Source organism: Microtus ochrogaster, chromosome 6 (assembly GCF_000317375.1).
Source record: "Microtus ochrogaster isolate Prairie Vole_2 chromosome 6, MicOch1.0, whole genome shotgun sequence".
Lineage (NCBI taxonomy): Eukaryota > Metazoa > Chordata > Mammalia > Rodentia > Cricetidae > Microtus > Microtus ochrogaster.
In genome coordinates this window covers 73,301,593-73,324,018 of record NC_022013.1, presented here as the reverse complement: position 1 = coordinate 73,324,018, position 22,426 = coordinate 73,301,593, and the positions used below count along the sequence as shown (strand labels likewise).

Genomic DNA, 22,426 nt, shown 5'->3' with positions numbered 1-22,426 from the left:
TTTCCCAATACAGCTTTCCCACTGCAGCTTTCCCAACGCAGCTTCCCATTGCAGCTTTCCACTGCAGCTTTCCCAATGCAGCTTTCCCAATACAGATTCCCACTGCAGCTTCCCATTGCAGCTTTCCCAATGCAGCTCCCATTGCAACTTCCCACTGCAGCTTCCCAATGCAGTTTTCCCACTGCAGCTCCCATTGCAACTTCCCATTGCAGCTTTCCCACTGCAGCCTTCCCAATACAGCTTCCCACTGCAGCTTTCCCACTGCAGCTTCCCATCGCAGCTTCCCATTGAGATTTACTCTTAAAATAGGTCCCAAGTACCAGCACAGACATACTTTACCCTTCGCTGTATGGATTGAGGTCAGCCAAAAGTAAACAGAACACTACTGCCAAGATTCTGTTGTCGTAAGTTTCTTCATTGCCAAAACTTCCCACTGCCTACATGATGAAATCTAAACCACACAGACCCTCAAGAAATGCTGCTACTATGGCCCAGATCCCCTATACTTTTTCGTGGCAATGAGCTGCAGGTTACCCTACACTGATCTGACAGTCTATGTCTTCACACAGGCTGTTTCTTCCAGTCATGCCACTTCCTGGCTCAAACTCCATTCCTCCTTTTCTGAACAAGTCTGCTTCTCGCTTTGAAACACAGTTCCTTTGAGAAGCCTTCGTTCACAAGTGCCTTTGACATAGTATGTCCTGTTCTCAATGCTTGCTTGTCTGCCTACTCCATCCGAGGGCATGGTGGAGAGTCTGTATCATGAGCCTTTGAGCTAGCAATGTACACTGCAGCCATCAAATGCTACACACACACAGTTTTCTACTAATAAATCAAGTCCAAGAAACAGAAACCTTCTTAAATTGGAAAACTTTGGAAATAGAAGATTCCTTCACTCTGTAGCAATCCTTCCCACAGAAGAAGTTGCACAGAACCCTTAAGTGGCAACAGAAAACTGGTATAAAGAAAAGTTTAAATCAGAGGAAATATAGTTAACATTATTTTATTTAAAATATCATATTTAAACTATGTACCTGACAGGTGAATAACTGGAAAACCTGATATACCTACTTGACCCTGATTTTTGTTGAAAAGAAGAAACACCTCATTGTTGTTCCAGGGTGGAAAGTGTAAGAAACAGATGAATAAAAAGAAGACATAGAAAACAAAAAGGAGGGGCTTCCACAATCAACCAGAAAAGCAGGCAATCTGTATAAAGCCCAGAAGTCAAACTGTTACTGCATGGCCACACACCCTCAGCAATGGGCAACGGAGCTAAGGGCTTTTGGCTAAGCGCTCCTCAGTGACAATGATCCAGTACCAGAATACCACACACCCTATTCCTTGAACAAAAACAATGACTTCCTTGAAAGACAACAACTTTTCAAAACCTTCTTCAAAAACTTTTTTACTTTTGAGGAAAACTCTGTAGACAGTAAGCTGTCTAATAAACTCTGTCACCTCCAGCTGGGTCCTATTAACTGTGGTCACACTTGCAAACACACCCACATATAGCCAAATATCTATAGCCCATGATCGCCAAGACCAAAATGAGGCCAATGCTACAAGTTAAAAGTCACATGTCTTCTCTGGGACCATTGCTTTCTGGCCATCAGACACTGAGGGCTGTGACGAACAGGACAAGGGGCACCTCTGCTCTCACAAGCAGCTGGATAAACGGCAGAGGTGCACTCTGAGCTGACGTGCAAGGAGCACATGGCAATTAGATTAGAGCTGGTCTGCTTCCTGAGATGAGTGGACACCTTACTAACACACAAATGCTACAATTCCCATCTTTCTAAGGACCAAACTCTGCTGCTTCCACGCCATAAATCGGGTCTTAATAGCTCATTAGTGATCAGAATTCCCTAGCAAGCTACAGATTAACACCAAGCCCCATACACCACATGTTTGAATTTTCGACATCAGGAATCAAAATAATGAATATGCACCCTAAAATTCTTCAAAGGCTGAAGCTGCATAATGACATGAACAGTGAGATATCCCAAAGAGCAGTGGCTCAAAAGCAAATCTTTTCCCGTAGAAAAGTCATTTCTTTTTTCTCTTTATAGCTGAAAATTAAGACAGTTATAACACAACTAACACTTTGAATAAATCAAATAAGCAATTTTTCTTTGTGTGAAGATGCTATAAATTATAAAGAAATATATATCTAGTTACAAAGTAATACCACTATCATTATGGCAGTTTATAATTATCTTAAAAGAATTAATTAAAATATAAAACACACTCAGCCCCCGGCACGCAGACAAACATGTTACCTTTCGCTCATGAGCTCATCGGAGACTTTCTGTTCTTCATACTCCATTCTGTCCTTATTGCTCTGGCTCGTTTCTTCACTCTCCAAAACCACTCCTTCCTCTCGGGCTTTTGGTCCCTGTCTAACCACTTTCAACTTCCTTTTCTTAACTTTATTCCGGGTAAACTCTGGGTACTGGTAAGCTCTTTCGTTGTCCATTTCCTGATCTCTACAGCCTTCAGGCAGCTGGGTCATTGTCCTTTTACTGGAGATGTCCTGTGGGAGATCCACTGCCATGCGCTTTACCTTCCTCCTCCGGCGGAGGGTTCTGTTCCCAAGGTTGTCCACAGCAAAATCAGACTCATGCCACAGGAGTCTCTTCCCTCGAACACCATTATTTAAGTTTGAAGATGGCCTACGTTTCGCCACTAACATTTGGTCATCGGAGTCACTATGATCCTTCTTGTTATTGTTGTGGTTCTCTCTGTAGTCTTTACTTGCTTCTTCTAAACTAGAATCAGAGCCTTCGCTTAAGCAGTGGCCAGTCTCCCAGGGGTGGTGGACATTATAGGACCTCCGCTTCCGCCCTCTCCTCTTTCTGGCCTGGCGTTTGAGAGGGCAAGACAGATTGCGAGAGTGATCTCCCGTCTCAGCAAAGCCACCTCGAGCTTGCTCAGAGCTCTCTTCCAGTGCAGAGACAAGGTCATGAACAAGCTCTTCCATCGTTCGACTGAAATGCCTAGACATTTTAGAGAAGGAGAAATAAAGTCACTTGGTGTTACCCTAGTCTTCCACACAGGCATTTCATTCTAAACGTGGCTGGAATTAATATTCTTTACAAGATGCTGAAGGACATATGATTGCAAAGTCTGAGAGCTGCAATCTGATTCCTTAACACTCTTCTTGCATAAGTTCTGTGGGTCTTTTTTTAAATTAAACATAGGAATGGCTGGGTGAGAAAGTATATACCTATCTATAATCCTAGCACTCAGGAAACTGAGACAGAAGAATTAAGTTTAAGATTGAAGTCAGTCTGGAAGACCTGGCAGATTTTGTCTTAAAAGGTAAGTGCTTAACATTGAAATCACTTCAAGACAGGTTAAATAGAGTATCAGCTAGGGGAGGGTTGCTCAGTAGGCTAAGCTCTCGCTGCATAAGCATAAAGAGTTACATCTAGATCCCCAGCACCCACGGAAAGGCTGGACTTGTGGTGCGCACCTGTAACCCCTGCACTCTTGCAGAGACAGGCAGATCCTGTGGGCTCGCTGGCCGGCCAGTTAGGAAAGAGCAAGCTCCAGGTTGAATGACAGGCTCTGTCTTAAAAAGAATAAGGGAGAAACATGACTGAGGAGTACCTTTGGATGTCAGTCTATGGCATACACATGCAGCCACATGGGGAAACACATGCACACTCACACAGGATCTCAGGATTTTTACATGATTATTATGTAATCATGGGATACATTCTTCTACATAAGCCACTGTTCCTCACCTGCCCCTTTTCTAAAACCAAGAACCTTAACGGTCTCTGTCCCTTCCCTGCCCGTTAATTCCTAGGGAAAGGAAGCATAAACCCCTCCACTTCCCATAAATTTTACCTCACCACTGCCATGATATCAGAGGGAGACCGACAGGTATTTCCAAATGTATTTAAGACTTAAAAGAAAGTTTAACAAAACAGTAGGCATATCTTTAGGCCACTAAACACTCACAAACCAGCGATAAAGAGACTGTATTCAATTCCAAACTGGAACCTCAGAGGTCTGTAAGGACCCATCATTAACACATTCCAAAGCAGTCTAGTTTAGTGGTCAGCAACTGTGGCACTTTCAAGTTTTAATAAATCACGTAGTTCTTTACAAATTCAGATCCCAGTGATGTTAAATTAGCTGGTGTGACAATTTTTAAATGTAATGGGTACTTCAGATATGTACCTTTCTCATATAGATTATGGCCTAGCACTTCTCAGACTACGTTAGACAGGCATCAAAATATCCTCAAGAGTCCTCTAGAGGCCAATAGAGCTTGTAGAGTTTATAAGAGGGATAAACACACTCTTTTGGCAGAGGGCTAGATTACAATAGTTGGTTGTGTAAGCCATACAGTCTCTCATCACTCAGTTTCTCAGTATAATGTAAAAGTGGCCAGAAATGAATGAGTCCCATAAAGTGGCTTGCTTTCATTTTCAATAAAATCAAGTGGTATCCTACCAATTTCCCAACCCTTGGCCTATATAATCTCCAGTTACAGATATCTCTGTAATCTATATATTGTAAGCTTTAGCAAGTGCCCTGTAATAGTCTGTAACTTTTCATTTTAAAACCTAAAAACAAACAAGGTGATTTAGTGAGCTTTATTGTTACAATGCTACATACATCCTCTAACAGCTAAGCATTTACTATCTACTAATATTTACTAGCTATATTACCTCATTTCATTCTCAAACAACTTGAGGTGACAAACAAGACAGAAATAGCAATACATCTGTCACTGTGACCAATCGAAGTGGTAGAAAGGGGGTTTAAGCCTAACATCGGATTCCAGAGCACCGGTGCTAATCAGTTATGGGGGACAGCTGCCCCAATTCCATCAGCCACTCCAGAGTTTAGTTTCACCACTTTAACTGTTAAGACAGATTCAGTGAACATGGTTATCTGTGTCGAATGTTTTCAACAGGAAAACGGTCTAGAGAACCTAAATCCACACAACACCCAGAGCAGTGTGGCTGAGGAGGATCAAACAACCTTGCAGGGCTGGGAGAATAAAATGTGAGCAACTCAACAACATACTGCTGCTTTCCAGCTACCTGGGATTAGCATGCTCCAGACAGAGCTCCTTCCACAATGTGAACGTGTAAACAAAAAGTCTATTCAGAACAGTTTCATACGCATGGCAATTCAAGCACATACTTTGAAGAAACTCTAGAAAGCAGCTGAGATTTCATTCTTCCTTCAAAGGAAGAAAGTATAGAACTCCTGCAGTATAGAAGGTTTCAGACTACAGCATCCTGACCTGGGCATCACATCTGAACTGGTTCCCAAGTCTACAGAGCCTATAGCGCTGGCTACTTTGAAAAGTCAGATGGATCTTTCACTACTACCTGTGTACTAATAACTGCCTATTTGTTTTCTTTCCCTGCGAAGAATAACTTGCTCCTTTCCTTTAACACCAGCTCTCTGGAAGAAGTGTAATCTGAAAAGCCTATTATTTCTGAATATAATACTGCGTATTTAAACAAAATTCACTTAAAGACAGCTTCATATGCATTAAAATTGGGGTCCTTTCTCTTAAATGTTCTATTATTGGTTTAGAAATAACTGCCTTTTTTTTACAAAAATGATCTTATCATTGAGTGAACAGATAGTTCAAAATTTCATGTTAAGACATGAAATTAATGAATAAATAAGTCTCCACATAAAATTGGTTTATTTTAAAGGCAGTTTGGCACATTACTTCTGATGAGAAAAGGAGGTGGCCTTGGTGCCGGCTTCTTTGTTTCCTGTGTAGGCAGGAAAGCCTGAACTGAGACCCTTCCTCAGACATGAAATTAATGAATAAATAAGTCTCCACATAAAATTGGTTTATTTTAAAGGCAGTTTGGCACATTACTTCTGATGAGAAAAGGAGGTGGCCTTGGTGCCGGCTTCTTTGTTTCCTGTGTAGGCAGGAAAGCCTGAACTGAGACCCTTCCTCACTCAGCTTAAGTGCTGGCATCACGGGCTAGACAACCATGCCTGGATTAGCCAGAGGTCTTAATGTCTGAGCAGGCTAATTCAGCCATTTAAACACTGCAATATGACACTCACCATGGATTGTTTTTAATTTCCTCATTTATTTTTATTTCATGTACAGTGTTTTGCCTATGTATATGTGTCTACACTGTATACAGTGCACAGGAAGGCCAGGAGGGTTGGAGGACTCCCCTGGGACGGAGTTATTAACACACAGGAGTTACAAATGGTTGTGAGCTGCCATGTGGGTGCCTGGGATTTGAACATGGGTCTTCTAGAGGAGTAGCCAGTGCTCTTACATGTTTTTCCAGAAGACCTAGCTCTCCAGCTCCTTATCAACTAACTTTTATTGAAAAAGATTTCTAAAACTAATAAAGTTTAGCACTATATAACCAACATGACTAAGAATGGAAGCATATTTTCTTAGAATCTCTTTCAAATTAAGCTAGCGTTACTCAATTGTCTATTGTTCTCTTGAGAAAAAATAAAAGTATTTTAACTAGAAGAGTCCAGTGAATTCTATGGTGTCTTGCAAGCATAAATTGACAGAAGAAAATTACTTTAGGGGTACTTTCAAAACTGCAGAAACACAGAAAAAAAATCTATTTAATATCATTTCAACTCAGAGTTCAATCACCTTTCACCCAGAATAGGCTCTGACTTTTCCACAACTCATTTCCAAGCAAAATCCCTGTGATGAGCCATCAATATTAGAAAATTAATCATTACATTGTTTCCCTTACATCTTCCAGGTAAAAGGCCATCAACTGGACAGTTCTCCATCTCCTTTAACACAGCTCCTCATGCTGTGGTGACTCCAACCATAAAATTATTTTCACTGCTACTTCTTAACTGTGATTTAGCTACTGTTTAGAATCATAATGTAGCTATCTGATATGTGACCCCTGTAAATGACCCTCCAAGGAGTCACAACCCACAGGTCTACATAAATATAAATGTGTGTACATAGTAAGTCAAGAACTATGCTTATAATTGTATGCTTTATGACTACTCACAAACAGGAAAATATTATTTCCATATCATGTTAGCTACTGCATTTTATTTAATATTCAAAAATAGAGTTGTTTAGGGAAAGCTATTTGTCCTTACAGGTATGCAGCAAATAGTCAAAAGGTTCAGATGAAAATGAATAAACAATAGTTTATAGAGATTATAGCAATGGATAAACATATAAATGGTGAAAGATGCCATGCTAAAGGTAAAGCTTACATTTTATGGCTAATCAAACAATATATGATCAATAAGAAATATCTTAAATATGAAACTTTCTGCTGCTCACTGGGACTTGAAATTTTTCTGTCTTAATCACATTGTTACTTATCAAAATGAGCCTTTATCACAAGCTAAAATGGTACGAGTGTGGCTCCTAGAACCTTCATGTTCTTCTTTGCATGCACACAGGAACATACATGAAAAGATTAATCTTAAAACAAAAAGAAATACTGTCTTAAGGCTTGGTATGGTGGACCTTGCCCGTGATCTCAGCGCTTAAGGAGGCTATCCTGGGCTACAGAGTTGAAACCCTGTCTTCAAGGCATCTGATTTCTACTTTAATACACAGATGTGAATAACAAGAGGATTAAAGAAAAGAATCTGTCTTCCCCAGTTAGGAATTACAAAGTTCTGGAACAAGCAGGAGAATCCGTGCCCCTAAGGATGCCAAATCACTGATGGCGTCCATTTGCTGGGTCTGCTGGGAGCTGCAGCTTTGTCACTTTGGCACCATAGACACTGGAGGAAACATTCTTTCCTCTTTACCCTAGAAAAAAATTTGAGAACTAAATTGGTTGGCCTTTAAGTGCAAAAGAAAGAAGGGAGGGAGGGAGGGAAAGGAAGGGAGGAAAGGAAGGAAGGAAAGAGTAAAGTCTAATTCTACTTTTCAGCTAATGATTTAATAATGTGAGCTCACTTATTTTACTTGGAGACCACTTTTTGATTTTCTGTTACTTCACTTAGTAACTGACTTCAAGTCATCCAAACTTTTCTCACTGCTTCTAATTACTCTCAAAATGTAAATTATTCATTTAAAAAGTGCCTAAATGAAATGCCATCAGAATCTAAGCCAAACTAGACAAAAATTTTGGAATTTAAAAGTAATTCATTCTGTCAACCAGATTTGTTGGAAATGTCTTGATTATTGCTTTTATATGATAATTGCACAATAAATATTTACTGGATATATATCTTGAATTCCTAGATTAGAAATATGAAAACAGCTAAGGATTAAATAGGAATAACTACCATACTGTTTGATATATACCAGATGATAAGAATATGTAGGGTCTACAAATCAAAGGCTGACTCAGTGAATGTAATTTCACTAAAATCTTCAGACAATACGGATTTAACTTTCCTGCTACATTGGTAAGACAGCATTCTAATAGCTTAAGTAAGGTAAAAATAAAGGCAAATGATCAAAGATAACTTAAAGGTTTCCCGCTTGGCATACAACAATGCCAAAAGCTTCCCCACGACTATTTGCCCCAAATCAGACTTTCTATTGCTTTGATCTTTAACTGAAGGAGTATGCTCAATTAAGCAAACTTAAAGGTTTAGGAATCAAGACACTCCCCTCTCCCCAAAATTAGCTGCTCAAAACCAGTTTCTCCGATACAGTTTCCCAGATAATAATAAAAATCAACATACAAATAATGGAATTCCAGAACAAAAGCAAAGGTCCAGAATCCACCTTAATGGCTTTTTACTGTTATCAAAGCCACAAAGCGTGGTCTATTAAATAAAAATACACTACCTCAGAAATTGGAGGTTGGTTTACAAATCTGGGCAAGTACCTTTCCAATTCATAGATACTACATTAGTCAGACATAACGAGTACATCAGGGCATTGAGGAATTTTCTTTAAGCACACTAGAACCATACTGCAAATCAGTCCCTTAGAGAAGTTATTTAAATTAACTTCACCTCTGCTGTCACCTCATCTAATATGTAAAGAATGCAGCGCACTTACATGAAAGCTCATGGGTTTACATACATGAGATGACATACATAGATAGAGCCAACACCAATTAACGACTTACTGGTGGCAACCACTAATAGCACGGGAATTTGACAATTTGGATAAAACAAACATGCAAGGCAGTTCAACGAATGGAACAAGGACGAGGAATTGTCAAAGCCTGGGCAAGGCAGCACGAGCCTATAATCCCGGTACTGCAGAGGCTGAGACCGGCAGGTCACCAGGTGGAAGTCAGCCTGGGCTCAGAACAAAACTCTGTCACAGGGAGAGGAAGGGAAGGGGAAAGAAAGAGGGAGCACAGTAACAAGCGGTGTGGTTGGGGGGGGGGGGCTGAAGGGTTGCACACTTGTGCATACACACTAGAAAATAAAGGGTCCACTTTTGGGGAACACATCTCTTCGGCCAAGCAAGACGTACTTTAAGAATTTCTTTCAAAACCACAAACTGGTCGGTGCTGAGGACACTCTTGTCTCATTAGGAATGAAGAGTTTTCCCTCGGGTTAAGACAGTCAGTCTAGCAAGCACATCCCGTTTCAAGTACCAGCCCAGCAATGTGCAGAGTCTCTGTGCAAGACCGGTGATGAGAAAAAAGGGCCAGAGGTGTTTGGTTTTGTCAGCTGTCACACAAATTCCTTCCTCTCCAGGAAGCCCAAACCAATGGACTGAGCACATTCCACCCCACGCCTCACCGAGACACCGAATCGAGAAAGCATGCTTGAAAGGGAAGACCACGACGTTGGGAAGCCCCTTGATCATGGTCAAGTGTACATCATGGCCCAGCATGTACAGGTGCCAAGACTAATACAAGCTAACACATTAACAACTATGCCTCTTATCCCAAGCTGACTACAGCAATTAAAAATGGCCCATTATAAAAGCATTCTCCATTTTACTAGCTGAAAGTTGGGAGAATTTCAGAGTCACGAGAAAAAATCGACACTCGTTAAAAATTGATCTCTAGAGTGAAGAGATCTAAATACAGCACTGGACGTAAAAATGTTCAACTTTTCCGTCATAGGGAGGCAAAAGGATCTGCGATCACAGCCCAGTCGAATTCCTTGGGCTCTTTCTGATTCTGCAAACAGGCATGGGCTTTAAAACCGCACTTGTTTTGACTTATCAGTCAGATTTTTACGTTTCAAGATTGTCGGCAGGATATCCACTTTCTCATTTCACTTTGTTTATCTGCAGGGAAAAGCCTTGGGAGAAACGGGGTGTGTGTGTCAGGGGCGGAGTCGACCTCAGCTCTCAAATGAAGAAAATCCAAAACCTCGCACTGGCGGGCACTGGGAAACTTAGCCACTTCTTGTAGGCCTGCGACAGTCTCGTATCACGGGGATACCAACAGGATAAAGTATAATTTGCAAAAAAGCAACTTGAAAACTTACAGCAATAGGTCATGGTCACTAAAGACCAACTCCAACCCAAAACTTAAGGCTGTTGGACAACACTCATCTCTCGAGAACTGGGACAGAACCTTCTAGGTAGTGGGAAACTTCTAGGTTTTCCCTAAACCGTGCTGCGCAGGGAGTATGGGAGCCTGAAAGCTCTTCCACTAAGAAACTTCCAGAACTGTGGATTTGTGTAATTCCATCATAATTTAGTCCAAGGTGACCAGTTTAGCAGGGGCGACAGGGACCACCAGGCCTGATGTGGATTTCTGGAATTCCATCATTCGTAGAATTTGGTCCAAAGTGACCAGTTTAGCAGGGGCGTCTGGGACCAGGCCTGACGGAGCTTAGAGTGATCGTCCCTGGTCCGGGAGCCCCGAGGGGGCTACCCGCCTGCGCGCCCGCCCCGTCCTCAGCGGCCCGCCGCTCTCACCAGCTCTTCCCGGGGGCGGCAGCGGCGGCTCCGATCGCTGGGCGTCCGGCGGCCCCGAACATCAACGACACACAGGAGCGCGGCCTCGAGGCTCAGGCCCGAGGACCGACTCCAACTCCCGCAACCCCGGCCACTTGCACACAGCACTTCAGCATTTTGAGAGGAACTTCCGGAAGCGGGCTGGAGGCGGAAACCGGAAGCCGGAAGCGACCATTCGCTCCCCTTCGCTTGGCGGCTGTACCTGTCGAGCAGTCCTGGAGGAAATAGGAGACAGTCGGCTGAAGTCAGTTCTCACGTAAAAAAATCCGAATTCTCTGTTCAGTCACTTGAAACTGACACAGAGTGAAAGGAAAGGGGAGTGAGCAGGAAGTTCACTTGGTTCAGCCCAGTTGTCATGGAGACCCATAGTAACAACTTTGGTAAACCCCTGGCCTGGAGGCCATGGCTACTTTAGCTAAGCTTCAGGCTCGATCGTCCTTTCTAGAAACTCAGTACTACTTTAGGAACCGGTGAGTAGTGGAAAGAGGGGTCGCAAAAGAAGTTTACTGTTAGCAAATTATTTAATTCATATTGAATAAATATCCTCACAATTTTCCCCATGGGGACTCAAATGTGATAGGAAGTATATATTACACAGGTGGATATTTTTATGTGTGTGTATATATATATTATATAACATACCATATATTACAATACACATGCAATAAATACTGCATGCATATATTGCATAATATGTTGTATCATAATATATAATAATATAGTTGTGTATATATATATAGAGAGAGAGGGGGGGATCACTAATAGGCTTTTATGCTCTAAGGAGAGCCCTATGACTATAAAGTGAAGCCCCTTACTAGGGAAACTGAGGCAAGTGAATCACTGGGAGTCTGGTCCAGCCTTGGCTACACAGAGAATTCAAGGCTCTCCTGGACTTTATATGGGAGTCTTTCTCCAAACACTGTTTTTTCTGTATTTAAAAATCAACCCTGAACAATTTGGTTTGGTTAAACTTATTTTCCATGTTAAAGGTTTAGCAGCCCAATTGATGTTACCCGGGCTACCCAATAAGTTCCACGAGCACAGAATGTCAGTATCCAAAAAGGAATTTTAGCTTCCGTTATCTCACAGACATGGAATTCAATTGTTCTGGGATTCATCTGTCTTAAAGTGAACGTTTCTAAACCACTGTGACAAGATCATTAGTGCCTGTAAGTGAGCAAGCGCCAAGACAGCATTCTCCACCCCGCCAAACACACCCAAATGTCCTGTCCATGGAAAGGGTCCTTTAAACGGGAAGCAATGGGCCAGCAGTTTTTCTAACTTAGAAGAAACCACGAAAAGAATATTACATTGTGATCATATACAATGATCTAGCAGACCAGTGGGAAAAGATGTCAATGTGAGAAAGTCCTGCTGAACAACCCTTACCCTAAGTACATCTCGTGCCTGCGCTTTTGTTATTGTTTCATCGTGTACGTGGAACAACTGCCAAGGGCAGTGATTCAGTATCATAGCTTTTGTGAGACAGAATGGATCTTCCTCATGCTAGGAGCGTTGCTTTTTTTTTTAACCATTATTTCAGTCTCTAGTGTCTTTTCTACTTCCTGAAATGTAATAACCATGATAATTATTTGCCAAATAATTACTGAAACTTCCAAATAATCATCTTTAGATAAGCACACAACAGCTGGATTCTTATGTTAAGCATTCAGAAATTCTTTTAACATCCACTTAGAGTTATGTGGCAGTCTTGTTTTTGTTTATGGCATCGATATATAATTGAAACAATCCCATCCTTATAGCAGCCATTTATGGAGCCATGTCATTTAAAGAGGAATAGGGATGGCATTCTAGGTTAAAAGCGAGCTGTCAGTTTCTTTCTGCTAGCTAGCAGGCCACGCTATGCAGGCTGTTGGAGGAAACAAGTCATTAGGGATCACACTCAGCTACAGATCCTGTGTACTTAAATACTGAACTGCCTGGGAAGACTTGTCCACTAGTGCAGTCGGTGCGTAGATATTCTGAGGGTGACCAACCACTTCTTGACTGGATTAGAGAATTAGAAGGAATACATACCTGAAATTGTAGAGCAGAACAAAAGCTTGTTGTGGGAGGTCACAGGAAAAAGGTGAGCACATAAAACATAAACGTAGGCTAGAGAGATTGCAGAGAAGATAGTGCTCCTGCTGCCAAGCCTGTGACCTGAGTGATCCTCAGGACCGATTTTTAAAACTTTTTAATTGATAAAGTAATAGATGAATTTAAAACAGATTAAGTGCTCCTGAAAAGAAATTGTTTTAGGATAGTGAACGAGGAAAGAATCCATAAATAGAGGCAACTAAAAATAATGTGATAAGAATTACCTGTCAGATATGTCAGTGTGCTTCATAAGTGACAGGCACCGCAGGATTTAGAGTGTGAGTTGAAAAATTATCTATCAATGACAAGGAACACTGGAAGTAGAATTTACTAAACCAAAGGAAGAATGTAGCTCTGAATGAGTCCTACATAAAATGTCTTCAAAACGCATACTGTCTTAGCTACTTTTCTCTTGTTTGGATAAGCAATTTCTAGAAAACAGAGGGGCGAGGTTCCAAAGGGTGAATCCATGATCATCATAGTGAGAAGCATGACAGAGGCATGGTGCTCCAGCGATGACTGGCTGAGAGCTTACATCTTGATCCATGAGCTCAAGGCAGAGAACAGCAAGTCCACCCCCAGTGACAAAGCATCTCTAACAAGGCCATACTTCCTAAATCTCCTTCGATCGGGTCCACCAACTGGAAACCCGAGTTTTTAAATCTATGAGCCTATGAGGGCATTCTCACTCAAACCGCCACATTCCCATCCCTGACTTCCATAAGTTCATGCCCGCATCATAACACAAAATGTATTTAGTCCAACAGTTTCTCACAATCTCAACACAGTTTAAAACTCTCAAGTCTCTTCTGAGACTCAAGGCAATGTCTTAACTATAAACCCCTTTAAAATCAAAAGCAAAAAGCAAATTACATACTTTGAACATACAATTACACAGACGATACATTGCCATTCCTAAAGATAAGTAGGGGGCTCAGGGAGGAAATACTGGAACAAAGTGTGGCCAAAACCCAGCAGGACAAAGTGCGAATCCTATGGTCCCATATCTAATGTTAAAGGACTTAGACTGCTCCTTGAAACTTGGCTGACAGCAACACATTCTCTCTTGGACTGCTTCCACTCCCTGCCTGCAACACTCCTTGCTGCTGATTTCTCTGTGGCAGACAGGTGCTGGTAGAGTAGCTGAGCATTTTCATCTTGACCCACAGGCAGGAATCAGAGAGAGCAAGAGCAAGTATGAGTCTTTAGAAACCTAAAAGCCTGACACTAGTGACACACCTCCTCCAACAAGGCCGCATCTCCTTAACCCTTCCCAAGCTATTCTACCAACTGAGGACCAAATATTCAAACACATGACTTTATGGGAGCCATTATCATTCAAACCACCATGCGTTCATTAACATATTATCCAGCATAATTTTAAGAATACTAAGGAAAAAGATTCTCACGATTTTTGGTCTAGACCGAAAGGGAAGAAGTATTTACTAAAGAAAGACTTCCATAGGATACCTCGCCTCTTCAACATATGAACTTAGAAGACAGAAAAATTAGTAATTGCTTACTATTCAAAACAATTTAAGAATCCTAGCAATGTTTCTTGCTGTAGTGAGGAGGCGAAAAACATTTCTGACATCTAAACACACTGAGTGTGTCATCTATGAGCACTCTTCCAAAGAAACAGATACTAGATTGTTCATCTGTAATCAAGTGAAAGTATAATCGGGAAGAAACCTAAAGAAGGATAGGGAAGACAGACAAAAGGGTTTAACAAGCAGTGAGCATGTCAGCTGGAGCACATAACAGTTTAACTGTAATGAGTATCACATTACTAGGACCGAGAAGATACCTTCTGTTCTCAGGGGAATTCATACGGCACCGTACATGTTCTTTCTAGACATCTCCTTGGGCAAATTGAAAATTTCCTTTTCAGTCTTTGAGGAATGCCAGGCAATAGTCTTGAGGATTGTTGTGCCATATATGTTGCAGTTTGGCTTTTATTACTGTGATCTAGTGCCTGAGATAAACTAAGGGGTGAATGACCTTTTTGGCTCTTGATTTCAGAGGGGATAGTCCGTGGGTCACTTGACTTTATGCCCCTGGGCAGCTGGAGCATGTGGCAGAGGGGATTCTTCACTTCACACGGGCAGGAAGCAGAAAGTATAACAGAAAACAAGGATTATAATGAGAAGGGGTCCCTGTGGCCAACATCCTCCAAGCTGTGTCCTGAAGGGGACTCTGACACGGCACGAGCTCCTTTCCTGACCCCAGATTAGGTACAAAGCACACTCAACCATCTGTTTTCACAGAGAAATCCTTTATTAAGTGGGGAAGAAAACCCTTCAAGTGGCTGCTTTCTGATTCTGACAGAAAAACATCAGCAAATTACATTACAGGTGTCATTCCTCTAAAAAGAAAACGGGGAGGTCTATCTCAGAATGGGCTAGAGTATGGTGATAAAGGAGATGGGGACAGGGAGAAAGGGGAGACTACAAGGGAAAGGGACAGGGATATTTGTCAGGAGGGACAGTGTTACTGCCTCTGGATAGAGACAAGACAGACGTGCCACATAGGCAAATGGCGGTTTATAAAGGTATAGGGGAAAACCCTGTGTTAGGATGAGTTGTTTAATTTTAATTGGACATGTTAATTAGATGAACTAAAGGGAGCTTCTGATTGCTGGACCTTAGTAGTCAACCTCAGGAGGAAGTGACCAAATAAGGGAATAGACCATTGTGGCTAGCTTTAGTAGTGTAATCTAATGGTTTTTTAGCAAGGCAGAGGGAATGGGGAGAGGGACAAAAAGTTCAGGTGGGCTAATGTCCTGTCAGGTCCCAACTCCTAAAGTTTCCACAAACACCACATATAGCAACATCCTAAGCATTCAGACAATGAGCAAATGAGGACGTTTCCTATTCAAACTCCATATTAGGTCCTTTCTCCAGCCTCTAATGTCAGTATCCTCCAGCCTGCCTCAGCCCAGGAGAAGGATCTCTCAATACACTCCCAGCACTTCTCAGCCTGCCCTCATTGCCCAGACCTAAACCAGCAGCAGAGTGGGATGATTTGACTTTGATGCAGTGATATGCCAGTTTGTTAGTTATTTTTAACTTATTATATTTTCTGTTTGTACTGGGAATGGAACCCAAGGCCTTTAGAGTGTGAGAATGCACTTGCCACTACATCTAAGGTCTGGTTGAAATTTTTGGTAGTCAAATTAGTGAAGGTGTTCTCCTAGCTTTAAGGATTTTAGTCTTTCTTGGAATAGTCTTCCCCAACCAACAATTTTAAAAGAACTCTCATTCGATCAAAGTTTTGCTGTATGCTTACTTTGTCTTCTGACTACATTTATGTATATGTGTTGTTTGAGATGAATCAAAATATAAATGTCTCAATAGCATTTAAGGAATAGGCTGTCCTGTCCTTAATAGTTATTAAATATTGCAAATAGTAAAGCAAAAGCATACAGGTTGTAAGGGAAGACAGATATGGTGGCTCACACCTATAATCCCTCTACTTAAGAAGATCAGGCAGGAAGATTGCTATGAATTTGAGATCAGCATCAAAGTAAACAAGCAAAACTTTTAAAAGAATTACTGAAATTATCCGTGTCCTGATCATTCCATAAAGCACTCACAGAAAGGGATTTGAAAATGCGAAGTGAGGCCAGGGTTGGTGACACACACCTGGAACCCAAAACTGGGAAGGCAGAAGTGTGGTGATATGGAGGTGAAGGCTGTCTTCAGACAGGCATGGAATCTGAGATTAGTGTGGCTAAATGACAACCACCACACCCTCAAAAAGGGGGAGAAATAAAAATGAATAATATTGCAGAAAAGAGGGAAATGCACTGTAAACAGAGACTGTTCTTTCATTTCCCGGCCACCCAGACCTGAATAATCACACAAAACTATATTAATTGCAACACTGTTTGGCCAGTGGCTCAGGTGCACTTTTGACTACATCTTGCTTTTTAAATAACCCATTTTTATTAATCTGTGTGTTACCATGAAGCTGTGGATTACCGGTAAGGTTCTGGCATCTTTCTGCAGCTATGTGACGTCTCCTGATTCTGCCTTCTTTCTCTCTGCCTTCCCTTTAGTTTTCCTACCTACCTATATTGTGCGCTACCATAGACCAAAGCAGTTTCTTTATTAACCAATGCTAATAAAACATACTCATTATATGCAGAGGGGAGTCCCACATCAATGCACATTTAGGTAATATAAATTATTTTAAAATATAGCAGTATCGTTTTGATAGCACCAAAATCATGTAATTTGACTCAAAAATGTCACTTTTTCTATTGTCCATATAAAAATGGACTTGTAGGTATACAGTTTGTGTATAAGATCATTTTATGTATGATGTTTTTCATGCCAAGGTGATCTTTAAAAAACTACTTTTGTAAGAAAAAATTGGGATCAATTTCTATCTCTGTATACATATGATATACACACAGCAGTGTAAAAAGGGCTTAAATTGGGCTGTGGAGATGTCTTAGCTGGTAAAGGCTCCCACTTCCAAAAACCATGACCTGAGCTTGATTCTTAGGTTCCACATGGTGGAGAAGAGAACTGACTCCTAGGAACTGTCCTCTGCTCTCCACATCCTTGTCAGGATGTGCACATGCACACACAAATGTAAGTTTCACATGTGTGCATTTGTACGTCATGACATGAAAAAATATCCTTGAAACAAATTAAGGTAAAAATGTATTTAGTCAATTTTAGAGTGTAGGAATTTATAAATTCCTAAAGTATGGATCTGGAAATAAAGCAATCTTTAAGGATTTAAATTTTGAAAATTGGGGGATGGAGGAGATTAGAGTCTTGGTTATATTTCTGTTTTAGTTACATTTTTATGTTTAGAATTAAGTAATCATAAACTATTTGTGAAATAAACAATACGAAAAATACGTTTTAAGACAAAAGTTTTGTTTTGAAACCAAGATTAAATTGTGCATAAAAACATTAATAATCAAAATGTTGGCCCTAACCTTGACAAACTAGATTAAGAAAACATTCTTTTTAAATTATTTTTAAGCACAGTGTAGTAACCAATGTAGGATTTGATCTCAAAGAGGCAAACAAATGAGATTAGCAGATAATTGCCCTAGCCATTTGTTTGTTTTTGCCTGGATGTGATTTATGGTAAAATTCTGACCTCTTCAAAGTGGCTCATGTGTAGTATCTGGTATCTGTTCATTAAGTCCCGGGGAAGCAAACAGGTAGCAGACTCTCACCTCTAAGTAGGAGTGAAGACTTTCCATCAGTGGAAACAAGCGCTGGCATGTAGAATGGTGCAGCTAGATAAGGCCTTTAAAGTCACTTTTTCAGTGAGTTTAGAAATCAAGAGGAAAGCATGCATGTAACAACCTTAGGAGAAGTGACAATAAAACTTTTAGAAATTAAAACAGTATTTGAAATTAAAATTTGCCAGAATATCTATCTCTCTCTCTCTCTCTCTCTCTCTCTCTCTCTCTCTCTCTCTCTCTCTCTCTGTCTCTCTCTCTCTGTCTCTCTCTCTCTCTCATTGGGTAAATAGTGAAAAGTCCTGCCTGATGGCCCATCACTGCGCAAATTCTTCCCATACCAAACCCTCTATATAACCATATTCCAAACATCAACATCAGAAAATGAGTGTTGGCTTATACTTACTTCTGTTTCACTGTGAAGCTCCAACTTTGCCAGTTTTGTTCATAATTTTTGAAAGATTTATGCCATCCTGAAACAAAACCATAGCATATCCTCACAATGTTACAGCTAAAGGATCCTATGTGCCCACCCCTCCAGAAGTACAATGGTTTTTATAGTTACTGTGGGAGGTAGTATCATTTTCCTCCTTAGTGTAGCAGCCACTGATAATTTATCTATGCTGTAGCAAATAACCCAACCCATGATTGTGTAAGCAATCCTAAATGCCGTGGTTTTGTTTGTTTTTAATTGGGAAAGGACTGTTTGGGAAGAAGAAGGATATCTATGGTAAAGGGAAGGGAGTCAGGGAAATTAGAGGAAAGTGAAAGTGATCAAAATTGTATACATGTGTGAAAATGTTTACATGTATGTAATTGTTAAAGAAAAAATGGTAAAGGATCCCATTTGTCCCATCTTTCTTAGTTATCTTGAATGTGGCATATTTTCTCTGGTTTTTATGATTTTTCTTTTCCCTCTTGATTATTACAGGTTAGTTGTCTTGTATTCTCTGGGGTTTTTCCCTTGAATGAGGGCACATCTTTTGGGGAGGATTGGCATAGGAGTGATGCTGGGATCATCTCCCTGTAGTGACCAGATTCTGTACAGTCTGGAGCTATTCTGTCACTGGAGGTTTATTCATTCTGCCACCTGACAAAGGAGATGACTAAGGGATCTCCCACTAGAATATTCTCTTTCCTTTTCAGTTAAAGAGGGTGTTTTAAAGCAGGTACTTGGAAACTGTATTTCCTATTCCTCATCCATTTGTAGACTTATGTATTATCAATGTGTGCTCATACTTCTGTCCTAGTCAGTGAGTCCTTTCTTCCTCTTATTTTAATGCTGGCCTTTGGCCGATAAGAACCATGTTATACTTTCTGTTGTGTTCTGATCAACACAAGACACAACTCTTCTGACAAAAAAAAAGTATTCCAGTTTTCTCACCATCCATTTCTCCAAGGAGCCTTTGTTCCTTTTGGTACGTTCACCTTGCCATTGGGAGTGTTTCTGGGTACTGTTATCCTTAATAGGTAAAGCTAGGGACTGTGTGTGTGTGTGTGTGTGTGTGTGTGTGTGTGTGTGTGTGTGTGTGTGTGTGAAAACACATTATACCCCTGTGTTGATTTCTGTGTCAGTGATGGAGATATTAAAAGCCATAATTTCATTTTGAAAACGGTTTCATATTCAGCACCCTGAGTTGCACTCTTTGTGCCCTGTTGCTCCTGGACTCCTGAACTCCAGCATTGCTCTTATCCACATCCCAAACAGCTAGCACCCCAGGAATGCACCACCAGATCTGGCTTCAATATCCTGCGAGGATATCAAGTGCCTGCCCCTCATTATTCTGATCACGCTTACTTTATTGGGTTCTTTTCCCTGTGTATAACAAACCCCATCACCACAGAGGGTGCTCCGGTCTCTGTCATAGATACCCTTCTTGATGCAGTCTGTCTCCCTGCCAACTGGGATGCCTTTCCCAACATGTGAGATCTGAGTTGCTCTGTTGCCTGCTCTCACAGGTAGACCCTTTCATCACCTTGCCATGATGCCCACAAGGCATGCTTTTCATCCATATGTGCTTTCTAGACACATACAATGGCGTCATACCCCACTCAGCCCCAGGATGTGGGCATTCATCTTCCCATGCAGACTCTAATAGCCCATATGGCTTTATTCCTTTGTACATTGTCCAGCAGAGACATATTTCCCATATCCATTACTTATGGATTTGTTTAGGAAAACAAAGGAAATGTAGAGTGGTAAATAGAAGATACTTTAACATGCACTAATAATAGAAATATTTGTGGCAAACTGTGATGTTTCCTGGTTATGGCCTGATATTAGGGTCCTTTCAGGTCCATACTCATTAACCTGTTAAGCAACAACAATAGTAATGAGAATATTAATGAGAAACAAAAATGAAGCTCCCAGTTCCTAACAGCCCTCTTTGTTGCCATCAAGTGCCTTTTATCAGAACACAGTGATGACTGTAATATAAAATATGAACCAAGTATAGTTTTGCCCTTTAAGGACTAGAAAAATTATATGCAAAAGAGTCATTCTACACATCAACATATCTGATAACATAGGTCAGCCAATGTTGAAATATTATTTCTATAGTCTAAAACAGTTGCTTATTGTCTAGTAATGAAAGGGAAGAGTTTTGGGTTTGTAATTTTGTGTTTATTTATTCATAGCTAATATAGGTGGATCAGACTAAGTTCAGTCTGGAGATATATAAAAACAATATTTGCATATTACTGTGAAGATACTTACCCATATAATCTTTCTATTTTTCTCTTTACTGCCAGTTAATTTTGACCTCTGACACGCACATATCCTGTTCAGAGTTACCATGCCTATAGCTGGTGACAAGGCGACCAGAAACTTCCTCGCTCCTCTTGAAGTTTTATTGCATTGCTGTTAATACTCTGGGTCTTTTATCATTATTAATTCATTCAGTATTCACTGTGATAACACTGATCATAATAAATTTATTTCAAATCCATGTAGATGTCATAATTTATTCACTGCTATAGGGTTTACATTATAATCTGGAACTAATTATTTTACCATTAAAATAAAGTGTTACCCACAGTTTTTCATTTTAAATGTAAAATGTCTAGTGGTTCATGACATATTGTGTGAGTACTCAGCATCCCAGTGCTAACCAAAGTCTCTGTAAATTTTCTTTGAAGCAATGTTTTTTTAAAGAACAACAGAAAAATTTATGTATGGAAATAAGATTTCAGTGCATAATTAAAACTTAGTGGTATGTTGGCTACTAGTAATTTTTGTATTTCTTCCATTTTGTGATATATATACATATTAATACAGCATACCTTTTTATATACATTATTGTTAATGCTATAGAAACTGATTAATTTGCCACTTGACTGGTGTCACCAGGAGAGATTATAAAGCAAACTCAGAACACTGTGAACTTGGCTGCTTCTATTCTGCATGTGTGGTGACGGAAATGATGTGCAGTACACTAACAGTGAGGGTGATAACTACGTGTGAACTCTAAAAGGTCTTAAGTGAGGCTGTGTACCTTATCCCTATCTCTCTTTGTTGCAGAAGCAGATGTCTGCGAACTGTTGGTGAGGAACAGGAAGCTGGTTACAGTCATTTAAACAGACTGTATTAAAATGGGAAGTAGATCCAGTAGAGACCCATTAGATGTTGATGGGAAATGGCTAATAGGAAGAGTCAGCTTTATCCTGTGTCTTGGGTTTATTGCTGTGTTCTTGTTGTGTGTCATAAATGACATTTTTACATGCTTCTCTATCATATCACACTATTAACTCAGATACAATTTTAAAAGAAAAAGGAAAGACTTCTGCTTACCCTGTAGTCCCTTGCACAGTAACCTTGTTGCCATGACATCCCATAGCATTTGGTACTTGTCAATCATCAGTTCCTTTTTGATGTATTTCCATGCACCTGTATGAAACAGCATTATATTTTTATCTTATACTTAGGCCAGCTTTTTCCTTATTTATTTCCTTTTAAACTGTTATAAACCAAAAATTGTAACCTATGGGGATGTGTTGCTCACTGTCCAGAGTGATGATACTGTAAGATTTTATACATCTTAATATTACACAGCGTACTCTGAATACCACAGTCTTGCTTATTTTTCTTTACTTATTTTCCTTCTTTCTTATTTCCTTATTTCTTCCCTCCTCTCTCTCTGTTTCTTCTGTTACATTTTATCAGCTTCTCCAATGTACCAGATACTTTACTGTAGAAATAGGAGCGGCGGGCTGCGTCCCGGCACCCGGCCGCCCACATGGCTAGCTCTACCCGAAATAATTAC

The 22,426-nt window shown here is 40.5% G+C and overlaps 2 protein-coding genes across 9 annotated transcripts in view; one reads left to right on the top strand and one right to left on the bottom strand.

The window, feature by feature from the left end:
* The window catches only part of Gpatch2 (G-patch domain containing 2), a 154,281-nt gene extending 143,327 nt beyond the window's left edge, over positions 1 to 10,954 (bottom strand). For 6 of the 8 annotated variants that reach the window (XR_003377044.1, XM_005348849.3, XM_026779787.1 and 3 more), the window contains exons 1-2: positions 10,814 to 10,954; positions 2,283 to 2,999 (exon numbers count right to left, since the gene is read on the bottom strand). Coding sequence is in view for 7 of the 8 variants with exons in the window: in XM_005348849.3 (XP_005348906.1) it covers positions 2,283 to 2,999; positions 10,814 to 10,875 (779 nt within the window). In the remaining variant the exon portion in view is untranslated. Of the gene's footprint in view, positions 1 to 2,282; positions 3,000 to 3,478; positions 3,578 to 10,813 lie in introns of all 8 variants that reach the window. The other 2 variants (XM_026779785.1, XM_026779786.1) reach the window with 2 other exon arrangements.
* Positions 10,955 to 11,207: 253 nt separating this feature from the next.
* The window catches only part of Spata17 (spermatogenesis associated 17), a 173,717-nt gene continuing 162,498 nt past the window's right edge, over positions 11,208 to 22,426 (top strand). The window contains 2 exon segments of the mRNA XM_005348848.3: positions 11,208 to 11,235; positions 11,238 to 11,322. Coding sequence (XP_005348905.1) covers positions 11,208 to 11,235; positions 11,238 to 11,322 — 113 coding nt within the window.